The 12,592-nt window shown below is 47.1% G+C and overlaps 1 protein-coding gene across 1 annotated transcript in view; it reads right to left on the bottom strand.

The window, feature by feature from the left end:
* The window catches only part of LOC106850902 (complement receptor type 1-like), a 49,079-nt gene that overhangs the window by 8,633 nt on the left and 27,854 nt on the right, over positions 1-12,592 (bottom strand). The window contains exons 34-48 of the mRNA XM_088180207.1: positions 11,206-11,388; positions 10,789-10,980; positions 10,443-10,542; positions 9,869-9,954; positions 8,948-9,127; positions 8,487-8,534; positions 8,102-8,284; positions 7,651-7,833; positions 7,219-7,398; positions 6,780-6,809; positions 6,584-6,659; positions 6,265-6,344; positions 1,881-2,147; positions 846-1,037; positions 540-636 (exon numbers count right to left, since the gene is read on the bottom strand). Coding sequence (XP_088036333.1) covers positions 540-636; positions 846-1,037; positions 1,881-2,147; positions 6,265-6,344; positions 6,584-6,659; positions 6,780-6,809; positions 7,219-7,398; positions 7,651-7,833; positions 8,102-8,284; positions 8,487-8,534; positions 8,948-9,127; positions 9,869-9,954; positions 10,443-10,542; positions 10,789-10,980; positions 11,206-11,388 — 2,077 coding nt within the window. The remainder of the gene's footprint in view (positions 1-539; positions 637-845; positions 1,038-1,880; positions 2,148-6,264; positions 6,345-6,583; positions 6,660-6,779; positions 6,810-7,218; positions 7,399-7,650; positions 7,834-8,101; positions 8,285-8,486; positions 8,535-8,947; positions 9,128-9,868; positions 9,955-10,442; positions 10,543-10,788; positions 10,981-11,205; positions 11,389-12,592) is intronic.

Here is a 12,592-nt window from a genome sequence, read left to right as displayed (position 1 = left end):
ATAATGATTTCTGTTCTGTCATTATGGGACAAAACACACCAAGGTTTTGCTGCAATGAGAACAGAATCTTGTTTATTTTGCTGACAGTCTCACTGTGAAAGCAAAACAGAAGTAAAAGAGACATCACTGAGGAACTGTGGAAGTCTCACCATTTTTAGAATTACCCTCTAATATTAAAGCCCTAAAATTACTAATACTCAAGAAAAAGGACAAAAAACCTCCTTAATGTTTTTGACTTAACTATTTAATAACGAAAGATGATGAATATATATTTACTTCCTCTGACACAGGAGCAGTAAAAGAAGTCACTAGAGGTAACACTCCAGTTCTGCAGAATCTCACTAAAAAGCTTAGGATTGATACAAAGAGTAATTAAACCAAGGAATCAAATTAAATTTAGCTGTAATTTCATTTGCTACAGGTAGAATTCAGATTTCAGGTCAGAACTGGAATAGAAAACTTGGGTTTGGTTAAAATCTGGTGTAAACATAAAAAAAAAAAAAAGAAAAAGGATTCATTAACTTCAGCAAAACACTTACCCTTCTTTACAAAAAAACTTCAGCTTTGAACCAAATGTAAGATCTGCTGGATCAAAATAACCATTTTCCAAGTCTCCTGGGTACTTACATGATCTTGCTGTGGAAAGGGAGGGGGGGAAAAAAAGAAAATTTAAAAATCTACATGTTTGTACTTAAATACAAAGACAAAATCTTTGGCACTTATGGCTCTTACCCATACCAGCATTTCCCAAGCTTCATTTATAAAATGGCAAAACCCTAATTCCCATTTACAAACCAATGAGACCGTGGGAAAAAGGGGTCAAAAAAAAAAAAAAATAAATTTACCTTTACAGAACACGTCCGAGGATGACCACTGCAAGTTATCACCACATGTCCAGATCGGTGACTTCCCTGGCACTCTCATGTATCCTGGCCGGCAGATGAAGGAGATTTTGGTCCCAACTGGAAAATTCTGCTTTCCCTTGGAGCTGTTATCGAGCTCTGCGTATTGCAGCCGCTCCGGAGGGGGACACTCACCTGGGACAGGAGGGAAAAAGCAGCACAGCACCTTAGCAACAAGGAAAAGAAACACACTGGGGCGTAACAGGAGACAGGATAATTCAAGAGCTCTTAAGGATGTATTTAAGAATTCTTCAATTTTTAAATTTAGGTTTTAACCGCGCCCAGCTCTACACATGTATAAGGCACGTTACTCATTGTTTCCTCAAGTTCTTTAGTCATTCTACCCAGACAATGCACTTCCTTCCAGACCCTAGTTTTGGTCTGTTTGCCTTTTTTTTTTGTAGTTAAACACACGATTTGACTCACGGTACACCCGTTTCGTTCGCTGCATGAAAAATAAACAAGCCGGCCCCACTCACAGAGTTCATTGTCTTGTTTTAAGTAAAAAGGAAAGCGGGGCTCAGGGAGGGAAAGCGGAGTTTAAAGCAGCTCCAAGGCCGGGCTGGACAGAGCTTACAGCCGCAGGTGTCCCTGCCCATGGCAGGATGGGCTCGGAGCTCCCTGCCAAGCCGAACAATGTCAAAATTCTGCGATCCGAACCCGCCCGCCGCGCCCCAACCCTGCGGTTCCAGCACCGCCCTGGAGCCATTTCCTTCCTTCCTTCCTTCCTGCCTCCCTCCCTTCATCCCCCCGGGCAGGCCCCGGGGCAGCCTCGGCACGGCGGGGACCGCAGTGGGGAGCAGGACACCGGCACCATCCCCATCCCCATCCCCATCCCCATCCCCATCCCCATCCCCATCTCTCCCGGCCGCGGCCCCCGCGGGGGCTCCGCGCCGCGCCCGCCGCTCCGAGCGCCCCTTCCCCACCAGCACCGCCCGCCCGCCCGCGGCAGCAAAGAGCAGAACGGCCGCTGCTCACCCTGAGCCCGAGCTCCACCGAGCTGCCACAGCAGCAGCACCGACAGCAGAACCGGGAACGGCACCGGGAACGGCACCGGGAGCTGCCCCATCCCCGCAGCGGGGCCGCGGCTGCGGCCGCTCCGCTCCCTCCCGGCAGCGGCGGAGACGCAGCGCTGAGCTGGGTGCGCATGCGCGGCACGCCCAGCCCGCCCCGCCCCCAGCGCCGGGGGGGGCACTCGGGGACAGCTCGGAACACTTCGGGGACACTCGGGGACAGCTCGGAACACTTCGGGGACACTTGGGGATAGCTCGGAACACTTCGGGGACACTCGGGGATAGCTCGGAACACTTCGGGGACAGCTCCGAGCTCTTCGGGGACACTCGGGGATAGCTCGGAACACTTCGGGGACAGCTCCGAGCCCTTCGGGGACACTCGGGGACAGCTCAAAACACTTTGGGGACCGCTCAGAGCCCTTTGGGGACACTTGGGGACACTCGGGGACAGCTCAGCCCTTTGGGGACACTCGGGGACAGCTCAAAACACTTTGGGGACCGCTCAGAGCCCTTTGGGGACACTTGGGGACACTCGGGGACAGCTCAGCCCTTTGGGGACAGCTCAGAGCCCTTTGGGGACACTCGGGGACAGCTCAGCGCTTTGGGGACAAATCCCCGTGTCGGAGCTCTGTTAATCACCGCCGCTGTTGTCAGTGTCCGGGTTTTGTGCCTCGGGCACACTCGGATTCAATCGCACAAACTGACACAGTCACACACTCAGCATACCCGGGTACCACAGGCCTCTTATATAATAAGTTAATGAAAAAAAATTCAAAAAGTTAAAAAAAAAGAAAATTAAAATTTAAAAACTGAAAGAAAAAGAAGCTATAGAACAGAAAAAATATGTTTAAAAATTTAAAAAATTAAAAAAAAAAGGCACATGAAAAATATATTAAAAAACTAAAGAATAAAAAGAAAAAAGAAAAATATATTAAAAAATTTAAAACATAAAAAAGGAAAAAATAGAAACGAAAAATACATTAAAAATTTTGAAAAAGAAAAAAATTTTAAACATTTCAATAGAATTTTCAAAAAATTATAAAATTTTAAAAAATTAAAAATTCAAAACATAATTAAAATTTTAAAAGAGAAATTAAAAATTAAAAAATAATCACAAGCTCGAGTGATCAAGCCTGCAGAGCTATAAGCAATCGATCGCCGAGCTAATCGATCGGCAGGCATTAGCAATCGATCGCCGAGCTAATCGATCGGCAGTCGCGATCAATCGATCGCCGATCTAATCGATCGGCAGGCATTAGCAATCGATCGCCGATCTAATCGATCGGCAGGCACGATCAATCGATCGCCGATCTAATCGATCGGCAGGCGCGATCAATCGATCGCCGAGCTAATCGATCGGCAGGCACGAGCAATCGATCGCCGAGCTAATCGATCGGCAGACGCGATCAATCGATCGCCGAGCTAATCGATCGGCAGGCACGAGCAATCGATCGCCGATCTAATCGATCGGCAGGCGCGATCAATCGATCGCCGATCTAATCGATCGGCAGGCATTAGCAATCGATCGCCGATCTAATCGATCGGCAGTCGCGATCAATCGATCGCCGAGCTAATCGATCGGCAGGCATTAGCAATCGATCGCCGATCTAATCGATCGGCAGACGCGATCAATCGATCGCCGAGCTAATCGATCGGCAGGCATTAGCAATCGATCGCCGATCTAATCGATCGGCAGGCATTAGCAATCGATCGCCAATCTAATCGATCGGCAGTCGCGATCAGTCGATCGCCGATATAATCGATCGGCAGGCATTGGCAATCGATCGCCAAGTGATCGATTGGCATGCATGCATAATCAAGGGCTGAGCAATCGATCACACTCATTGCACACTCCTCACACACTCCTTATACACTTCTTGCTCACTCCTTACACTCTCTTTGCACACTCGTTGCACACACCTTGCACCCTTCTTGCACTCTCTTCGCACACTCCTTACACACTCTGCACACTCACTGCACACTCTGCACACTCACTGCACACTCACTGCACACTCCTTACACACTCTGCACACTCACTGCACACTCTGCACACTCACTGCACACTCACTGCACACTCCTTGCACACTCACTGCACACTCACTGCACACTCTGCACACTCACTGCACACTCCTTGCACACTCACTGCACACTCACTGCACACTCTGCACACTCACTGCACACTCACTGCACACTCTGCACACTCACTGCACACTTCTTACATACTCCTTGCACACACATTACACGCTTCTTGAACGCTCATTTGCACACTTATTGCTCACTCCTTGCACACTCTTTGCAGCACTGCCAGGGCACCAACTCCCAGGATGGCCGAGCAATTGATTGTTACATATTTTTATTTCATTCCTTGTACTATTTTGTATTTATTTTGACTGACACACTACTTTGTTTATAAATTGTTATTCGCATTTTGAGTTTTATTGTTACTCAAGGAAATTAATAACTGTGATTTTGTGAGGTTTGAACCTTTGCTTTACTCTGATTATGGGGCAGCATGTAGGAAAAGTGCAGGCTCCGAAGGAAAACAAAAGACCTCAACTTGTGTAGATACAGGCAAATTCGAAAGTTCTGTGTCCTGCTTAGAGAAAATGGAGAGCAATGGAGCTGTAACTAGTGCAAAGACAGGAACAGGTAAAAGGCCAACCAGTGTGATGATGCTGAAATTTCAGCAGTCTGCACAGGGCTAGAAGACAGGAATGGGGGTTTGTAATACAGTACAAGAGTAGAAGGAGCCAGTATCACTACAGTCAGTGTAGGTCTGTGTGATGATGAAAGTTTTGTGCTGTTCCTGTGCTAGCTCTTCAGAGGCACTAACTGTTGCTGTTCACAGACTTTCTGAACTGGGTGGGTCCCCTCCAGAAAAAGCAATGTTATTCATGAATTGTCTGAGTTTCCGTGTGATCAGAGTGGATACAAAGGAGAAGTTGTCAGTGCTAACCATACAGGATGTTAGGGAGATTATGTCTGGAGCCAGCACGTGTGTTGTCAGAGTGGATGGGACTCCATATCTGTGTAAAGCTGATGAGGTTAGAAAGATATGTGAGAATTTGGGAGCAACTGGGGAAAAAAAAAAAAAAAAAAAAAAAAAAAGGCAAAACAAAACAACAAAAATAAAACAAAACAAAAAACAGAAAATACTTCGAGTTCTGGGCAGATCTCAAAGAAAACGCAGAATTGGCATCATCAGCTTTTATTAGGTTAAGCATTGGTAGAGGAACACTGCACATAAGCTTTGCTGGAAGGAAATAAAGATGTAAATACAGCTGTAATTAATACATTTAATTAACACACGGTTACTCCCACAGTGAGACAGGGAATGGGGGTTATGGCCACTGCATTACTCATTGTTCGTCCCTACCAAACCTTGGGGTTATCCACTTGGTTATCCAGGTTTTTTGGGGGGGGATAAAGGAAATATTCTTCATCAGGAGCAGTGCACAGAATTCCCTCCGAGGCAGCACCTGCAGTCTGAGCCTCATTAGATCCTTACAGTAACTACTGAGAGCAGAAGAGCATTAAAGATTTTCAGTAAAATGTCCTTTTTTTTTGGCCACAGAATTCCAGTCTCCACGTGGGCAGCACTTCCTCGCTGCGGGTGCCTGGTGTGCAGCAGCACGGATGCCCAGCCTAGGAAGGAGATTGATATCCTGGTGTTGAAATTTGAGCTTTCCTGGCTTTGTGCTGATGTGTAGAGATTCCATTGCCACCCGGAGAGGGAGGAGGGAGTTTCTGGGAAGTGTTTTGTTTCAGATAAATCATCCAAAACAACCCAAAACTGATTCTGTTTACATGTCCCACTTTGTAGGGGAAGTGCTGCTAAAAGTGAAAATTCACTGTTAGCTGCAGTAGATCCACCATAGAAAGTAGATTCACTTGCAATTAAAAATACCATTGTAGCAAGTGTGAACTAAAAAAAACCAGAAACCGAGTCCAGTGTCCTTTTCTGACTACTACAACTGAGGCAGTTTTTCAGTTTTTTTTTCATGATCTGTACAAATTAAAAGCAGCTTTAAGTCAGAAGCAAGGACTAGTCTGGAAACCTGACCTGTGCACACCAACCATCCAGATTGTGAAAAAGACACACTTTGAGCGTGGTGTTAGAAAGAAAATTGGGATGTTTTAAAACCCCAATATGTTTAAAACATCTATGCAGCAAAAGAAAATATTCTATCAGAGGATGAAAGGGAAAGAGAGTTCTCCTTGAATGATTGTATTAGGAAAATAGTCATTGAAGGAGACAGTGCAGTCAGCATTATAAACAAACATTGTATAGTTATTGCAGCTCTAACTGAGATTTTGTGCTGAGGAATAAAAAAAACCCCATACCTCCTATGGCAGACACGAGTCTTTGTGTTCAGTTTCTGGGGTCAGGGGAGTTCTGTAATTATAGTTTTCATAGGTATGATAATAGCTATATGAAAAAGAAGAAAACAATGAATTGCCTTGTAAAAGAACACTTGCTTTGGTTTCCTTTAAGTAAAAGAGGCTTGAAATAAAATAACATATCCACACCATGGATTCCAGGTTGTATCATTTGCAAGTTGAAGGTACAAAATTACAAGGCGCTGAGGCAAAGATTTCAGGTGTATCAAGAGTATAAGTTTGGGCTTTGCACCAAGGGGCAGGAACAAACAGCCAGAGCTGCCTTACCCTTCCTTCTGCTTGGAAATTATTTTCCAGACAACACCGGCCCCCAGGAGCAGCAGAAGTGCTGCAGCTGCCACTCCTGAGGGAGAAGAACAGGGTTATTCTCATTGCTGTAAAATACAGCAAATGCACAACAGGGTGTGTCTGCCACTGAGGCCACTGAGCTTTTTGGGGACAAAAATGTTTGTAAGCTGCTTACCGAGACCTATTGACCCGGACTTGGGGGATGCTGGAGGGAAGGGGAAAAAAAAAAAAAAAAGGAAAATCAGCAAATCGTTCTGCCAAAACACAGCGTTTCTCAAATGTCCTTAATCAATACCGATTAACCTTTCTAGAATCATAGGATGGTTTGGATTGGAGGGATCTAAAAGCTCATGCACTTCACACCCCTGCCATGGACAGGACACCTTCCCCTATCCCAGGCTGCTCCCAGCCCTGTCCGACCTGGCCTTGGGCACTTGAGGGATCCAGGAGCAGCCACATCTTCCTCATGCCAATGTCTCACCGCTGAGACCCACAGCACCAGATTTCTCAGAACCACACCCTTGCAAACTTCCTCTTCGCAACAATACAGATATTTGCATGTCCAGAATGCATTTGCATGTTTCTGTTTGTGCTTTGTTTTACGTTCCACTCACTCAGTTTACAGGCTGGCACGGGTGGGTCCCAGCTGAAATCCTCTTGGCACTGGATGTGACTGATGCCTTCCAGCACGTAACCATCGTCACATTCAAGAGTGATGTTAGCCCCAGGGCGATAAGTATTTCCTTTAATGGCTTTTTTAATACCTTGGACATCCGGAAATTCACATCGGATCTCTGAAATTGGAAGCAATAAAAAGAGGGAACACAAAATCTAAAAAAAAAAAAATACAGCTGTGGGTTATTTAGGACATTGCTCTTGAACTCCTTCTGAGTGTAGCCAGGAATTAATTGCCATTCCGCAGAATAATTCATTTCCTTGTGCTGCAGAGCTGGGGCAATGCCTCAGTCCCACGTGGGATTCCAAGGAAGCACAGAAACAAATTATTCAGTGATTATTAAACAGATTATTCGGAGAAACAGACTCACCTTTGCACTGCGGGAGGGGCTGGCTCCAGGATCCCGACTCCGTGCAGTTGATGAAAGCATTCCCAAGCAGTGCAAATCCAGGATTGCAGCTGTAGGAGACCGCGGCTCCGGAGGCAAAGGTGGCTGCGGTGCTGCCTCTCACCTTCCCGTTGGGGATGTTTGGAGGCTGCAGACACTCCACAGCTGGGCAGTCAGGGAGACACAAACATCTGGATGCTGAAGGTGGCCAGGGAGGGACTGAGGGGCTGTCCCCCTGCAGCCCCGACTGTTCCCTTTGAATTTCTTCCCCTGAACTCGGCTCCCAGACCCCTCTAACTCCAGCAGGTTCAGAAAACCTGAGCTTGTTCTTATCACACATTCTGTACTCAGATTTAGACCCGCTACAAACCTTCCCCTAAGGCAAGGCTTGTTAAATATCCTTTGTTCTTCACACTCTGCAGCCAAAACACACCTTGACAGACGGGAGGGGGGTGGCTCCAGGCTCCAGACGCTGTGCAATAAATGGATGCTGTCCCCAGGAGGGAGAAGCCAGGCTCACAGATGTAGTTCACAGATGTTCCCGGAGTAAAAACTGCTTTTGCTGGGCCAAGGAAAGACCCGTGGGTGATAGTTGCAGGCTTGGAGCAACGCAGCACTGAAAACAAGAGACGTGCAGATCAAAACAGAGCTCAGAGGGGCAAGAGGGAAAACTTCTGAGCAGCTGGGGAAGGCTGAATGCTCCCCCCCAACAGCCCTGCCCAACCCTCTGCAAAATTCCCTCAAAAAAGCAGGACGGGTTGGGAGGAGGAGTTGGTGATTAGTAAATTAAATCTTGCCTCTTCAGCTAAGAGACCTACCTGGCTTTGTTGTGGTATCAGGGTGGTGAAAACGTTCTGCCACTCCATCTAAATGCAGCATGAAGAGTTTAAAAACATGGTTGAGCAAATAAAATGCGCAGATTTTACCTTCATTTCCCATCGTCCTGGTGTTACATTTCCAAGGAAAAATTCACTGCTCTTTGATAGTCAGTGACCTGCAGCTACCAAATCCCTCACTTCCAGGGAATGAGGAGAATGTGGATTATGGATTGCAACAAGCAGTGTGAGAAAGTGCAAATCATGCCAATACTTACAGCTTTACCCAAGCCCTGGCTCATCTCCTGCGTGTGAAGAGAGGCATAAATGAAAGGAAAAATTTCTGGTTTCTCCTTTAAGTAATCGGAGCAAACAGGAAAAATAAAACCGGCTTTGGTTTCAACGAGTGGGCAGGAGAAATGAGGAGGAATGTGCAATCCCAGCAAGGCTGAGCTGATCCTTACCCTGCTCACAGACAGGGAGGGGTGGGTGCCACCTCCTGTCCCCTTGGCACTGGGACGTGGGGTGGCCCCTCAGGGTGAAGCCTCGGCGGCACCTGAAGGTGACAAAGTCCCTGTAGGTGTAGCGGGGCTTGGGGACAGTCACCCTCCCATTCCGGATCTGTGGGACCGGGCACAGCACCCCTGAAAGAGAAATTCCTATTTAGGGACACAAAAATGTGTGTGTGCTGTAATGAGCACATCCTAAAGTCCCCTCTCAGTGTGCTCAGAGCGTTTCACAGGTACCACTTAGAGGCTCAGGTAAGAAAAATTCCAACAACTGAGGGGTTTTAGTTATTTTAGGTACCTCAAAGGTACCACAGTATTAAATATATAAACAGTTTAGTGCCCATAAACAGAATAGTGTGAATATATTCTAATAAATAGGTGAAATGGGGTAGAAATCTGTCAGTACTGTCATTCTCATGAATGCTTTACTATCCCAACCTCGTGCCTTCCAAAGCAATTACAGCTGAAGAAAAAACTAATTGCAATGATCAACCCCTGCAAAACAGGCTTGTGCTTTGGATAACAGTACAGGATTTGGAAAATTCCATTTCAATCGTACTCAAAATACCACTCTTCTACTACAAAACGCATTTTTGACTTGATTTCTTATTTATGGTTGTGAAACAAAAGGGACAAGTCCCTGCAGGCATCTCACAGCTCTTCAGTCTGCATTGCTGTGACAGATCAAAGCTTTACATCTGGAAGATTTTTAGGAGAAAACAAATATGCAAGCATTAAAAAAAAAAAACTTTCCCAGAGGAATCTGATGCTTAAATAGTCTTATTCCTTTAATTCTATTTATTTAATGGAAGTAGTTTTTAATTTTAAGGACTTAATGTGGCAATTCTGGCCCCGATCTAGAGGTGACCTACTTACTCTGACAGACGGGAGGCAGACCAGTCCAGGCAACATCTCGTCCCAAAACCTCACATCTCCTGAGGGGCTGTCCAACCAGTCTGTACCTGGGGGTACAGAGAGAGAATTATCAGCTCACACCAAGTCCTTCAGCTTGGGTTTTGCCCTCCCCAGAGGTTTCCTTCTGCAGCTCCCAGCTGATCACCAAGGTCTCTCTGCTGGTTTGACCCGTGGGGATGAAGGACACCAAGTTCCTTCTTCCCAGATCCAAGAGGAGCAACACTGACCCCAAAAACTCTGGGTTAGACTGGGCAGGTACTAAATCAGGATTTCCAGAGGGCTGGAGCCTCCTTGCTGCCACTCTCAGCTCCTGCTCCAGGCCATCTGAGAAGGAAAACTGAAACTGGTTTGCAAATTAATCTATTGAGCACAGGAGGGAAAAATGAGACAATTCTGCCTTTCCTGAGCAGGCAACTATGGCGAAATTGGAACCAAAATTCCAGTTCAGGTGTGCTGTGGGAGAACAGTGCAGAGGAGTGGGCTGTGCTCCTTTACCCAAGACCAAGCTCAGACACAGAGTCAGTGTGGGACTCACCCTTTATCACACGTGTGGTTCACGGTGGACCCAAAAAGGAGATCTGTGAGAACAACAACTCTGCCATTCCTGGGGGGGTCTGGGTGGCTACATTGCTTCCCTGGGAAAGAACAAGGCTGAGTTTAAACCCCTCTCTTGAGGCTGTGTAACACACTATGAGAAGGCATCTTAAGGTTCTGTCCAAGTTCTGACACCAATAAAAATGAGATTTTGAAAAGGCCCAAATCGGCCCAGACCATGTGACTAGTAAAGCCATGTAAGAACCCTTCCTTCAAAAAATCGCTCTAAGAAACCCGCAAAACAGACAATTTCCAACAACCAACACCAAAGGGATGGAGCTATTCACTTTTACAGAACTCTAGGGCTTCAGACCACGTGTGGTTTTGGAGGCAAGTCAGAGTTTGGGGCACCCCGGGGCGTCTCGAGTGTCCCAGCCGGCAGCTGTAGCGCACGGTGTCCCCAACTGCAAATTCCAGCTGGTTTCTGTATTCCCTGGTTAGCTCAGCAAAGGTCAGGTTTGGAGGTGCACCACAGCCACCTGCCAGGGGCAAAAAAAAAAAACCAGAGAGAAACAGGGATGTCAACACAAAAGTTGTTTCAAAATGTATTTTGAGTGTGTAGAGCTGAAAATTGTTGTGCAGAATGGGTTAAAAAAAAAAAAAAAGGTGGGGGGGGAGGGTAAAGGAGTCAGGATTTTGGGAAGGGTGAGGATGAGTCCTACAGGCAGGAATTCCATAACTCCAAGCCTAGAACCACGGTGTACCTGCACACTGAGGGAGGGGGAGGCTCCAGTTGCCAGAGTCGGTGCAGTGGATGGATGCCTGTCCCAGGAGGCTGTAGCCAGGGTCACAGCTGTAGTTCACAACCATCCCGGTGGGAAAAACCTCCAAGTCCTGGCTGTCGTGGTTTCCTTTGTCAATATTTGGAGGTGAAGGGCATTGCAGCACTGAAGAGAGAGGACAAAACAAAACTGAGCAAAGGGCAGGGCTGTGACACTGGGACAGGCTGGGGAAAGCTGGGGTTGTTCAGCCTGAAGAAAAGGCTCCAGGGAGACCTTAGAGCCTCTTCTGGTGCCTAAAGGGGCTCCAAGAGAGCTGGGATGGAGTGACAGGAATGGCTTCCCACTGCCAAAGGGCAGAGATGGATGGGATATTGGGAAAGAATTCCTCCCTGGGAGGGTGGGCAGGGCTGGCACAGGGTGCCCAGAGCAGCTGTGACTGCTCCTGGATCCCTGGCAGTGCCCAAGGCCAGGCTGGACGTTGGGCTTGGAGCACCCTGGGATAGTGGAAGGAGTCCCTGCTCATGGCAGGGGGTTGATGAGCTGGTTTGAAGCTTCTTTAACTCAGTGTCATAGGAAAAGAATCACTATTTTCAGGAGTCTGCCCAAACCCTCCAGAAGAGGGAATGGTAAAGGAGAAATTACAAAGCTTCAGTGCACAACAATTTAAACAAATTAGAAGCAGCTGCAAAATTACTTTTGCAAAACTCCTGGGCTTCAGACCACGTTAGATTTTCAAGACATGTGATAGTTGGTGATATCTGTGGCTGTTCCACGTATCCAGGTCGACAAGTGTAGTTCACAGTCATCCCAACAGGAAACTCAGTCTGATTTTCATATTCCTTGCTTAGCTCAGCAAACAGCAGCGACGTTGGTGTGTCACAACCGGCTGCCAAGAAACAAAATGGGCATGAGGAAAATGTCCTTGGCTGTGAAATGCAGCTAAAGAGAAACAGGTGCATTGACAGGCACTGTTAAACCCCGAGTTATTAAAGCATCTTCTATGTAGCCTGACATTTGTCTGCCTCAAATAACACTCAGCATGTAAGGGACACAGGCACCTCATTTATATGGTCTTGAAAAAACTCCTGCCTTCACACAACTCTGGGCTGTAGAGTACAGAAATCTTTCATTTCAATATTTAGAACATCTAAGCCTCTCTCCTTTTGGGAAACTTGAGCAATGCCACCAGCTCACTCCCAGTGCCACCACAGCGAGCACAGCTCCTGCGTGTGGTTCTGCCTACACCATGCAACCGTGCAGGCTGGCAGGTTTGCCTGATCCAGGGTGAGCCTGGCACGGGATGGGTGCTCAGCCTGGCACGGGATGGATGCTCAGCCTGGCATGGGATGGATGCTGAGTCTGGCACGGG

Source organism: Sturnus vulgaris, chromosome 29, assembly GCF_052056855.1.
Source record: "Sturnus vulgaris isolate bStuVul1 chromosome 29, bStuVul1.hap1, whole genome shotgun sequence".
Classification (NCBI taxonomy): Eukaryota; Metazoa; Chordata; class Aves; order Passeriformes; family Sturnidae; genus Sturnus; species Sturnus vulgaris.
Note: the sequence above shows the minus strand (reverse complement) of the source record. Positions and strands in the feature narration are given on the sequence as shown.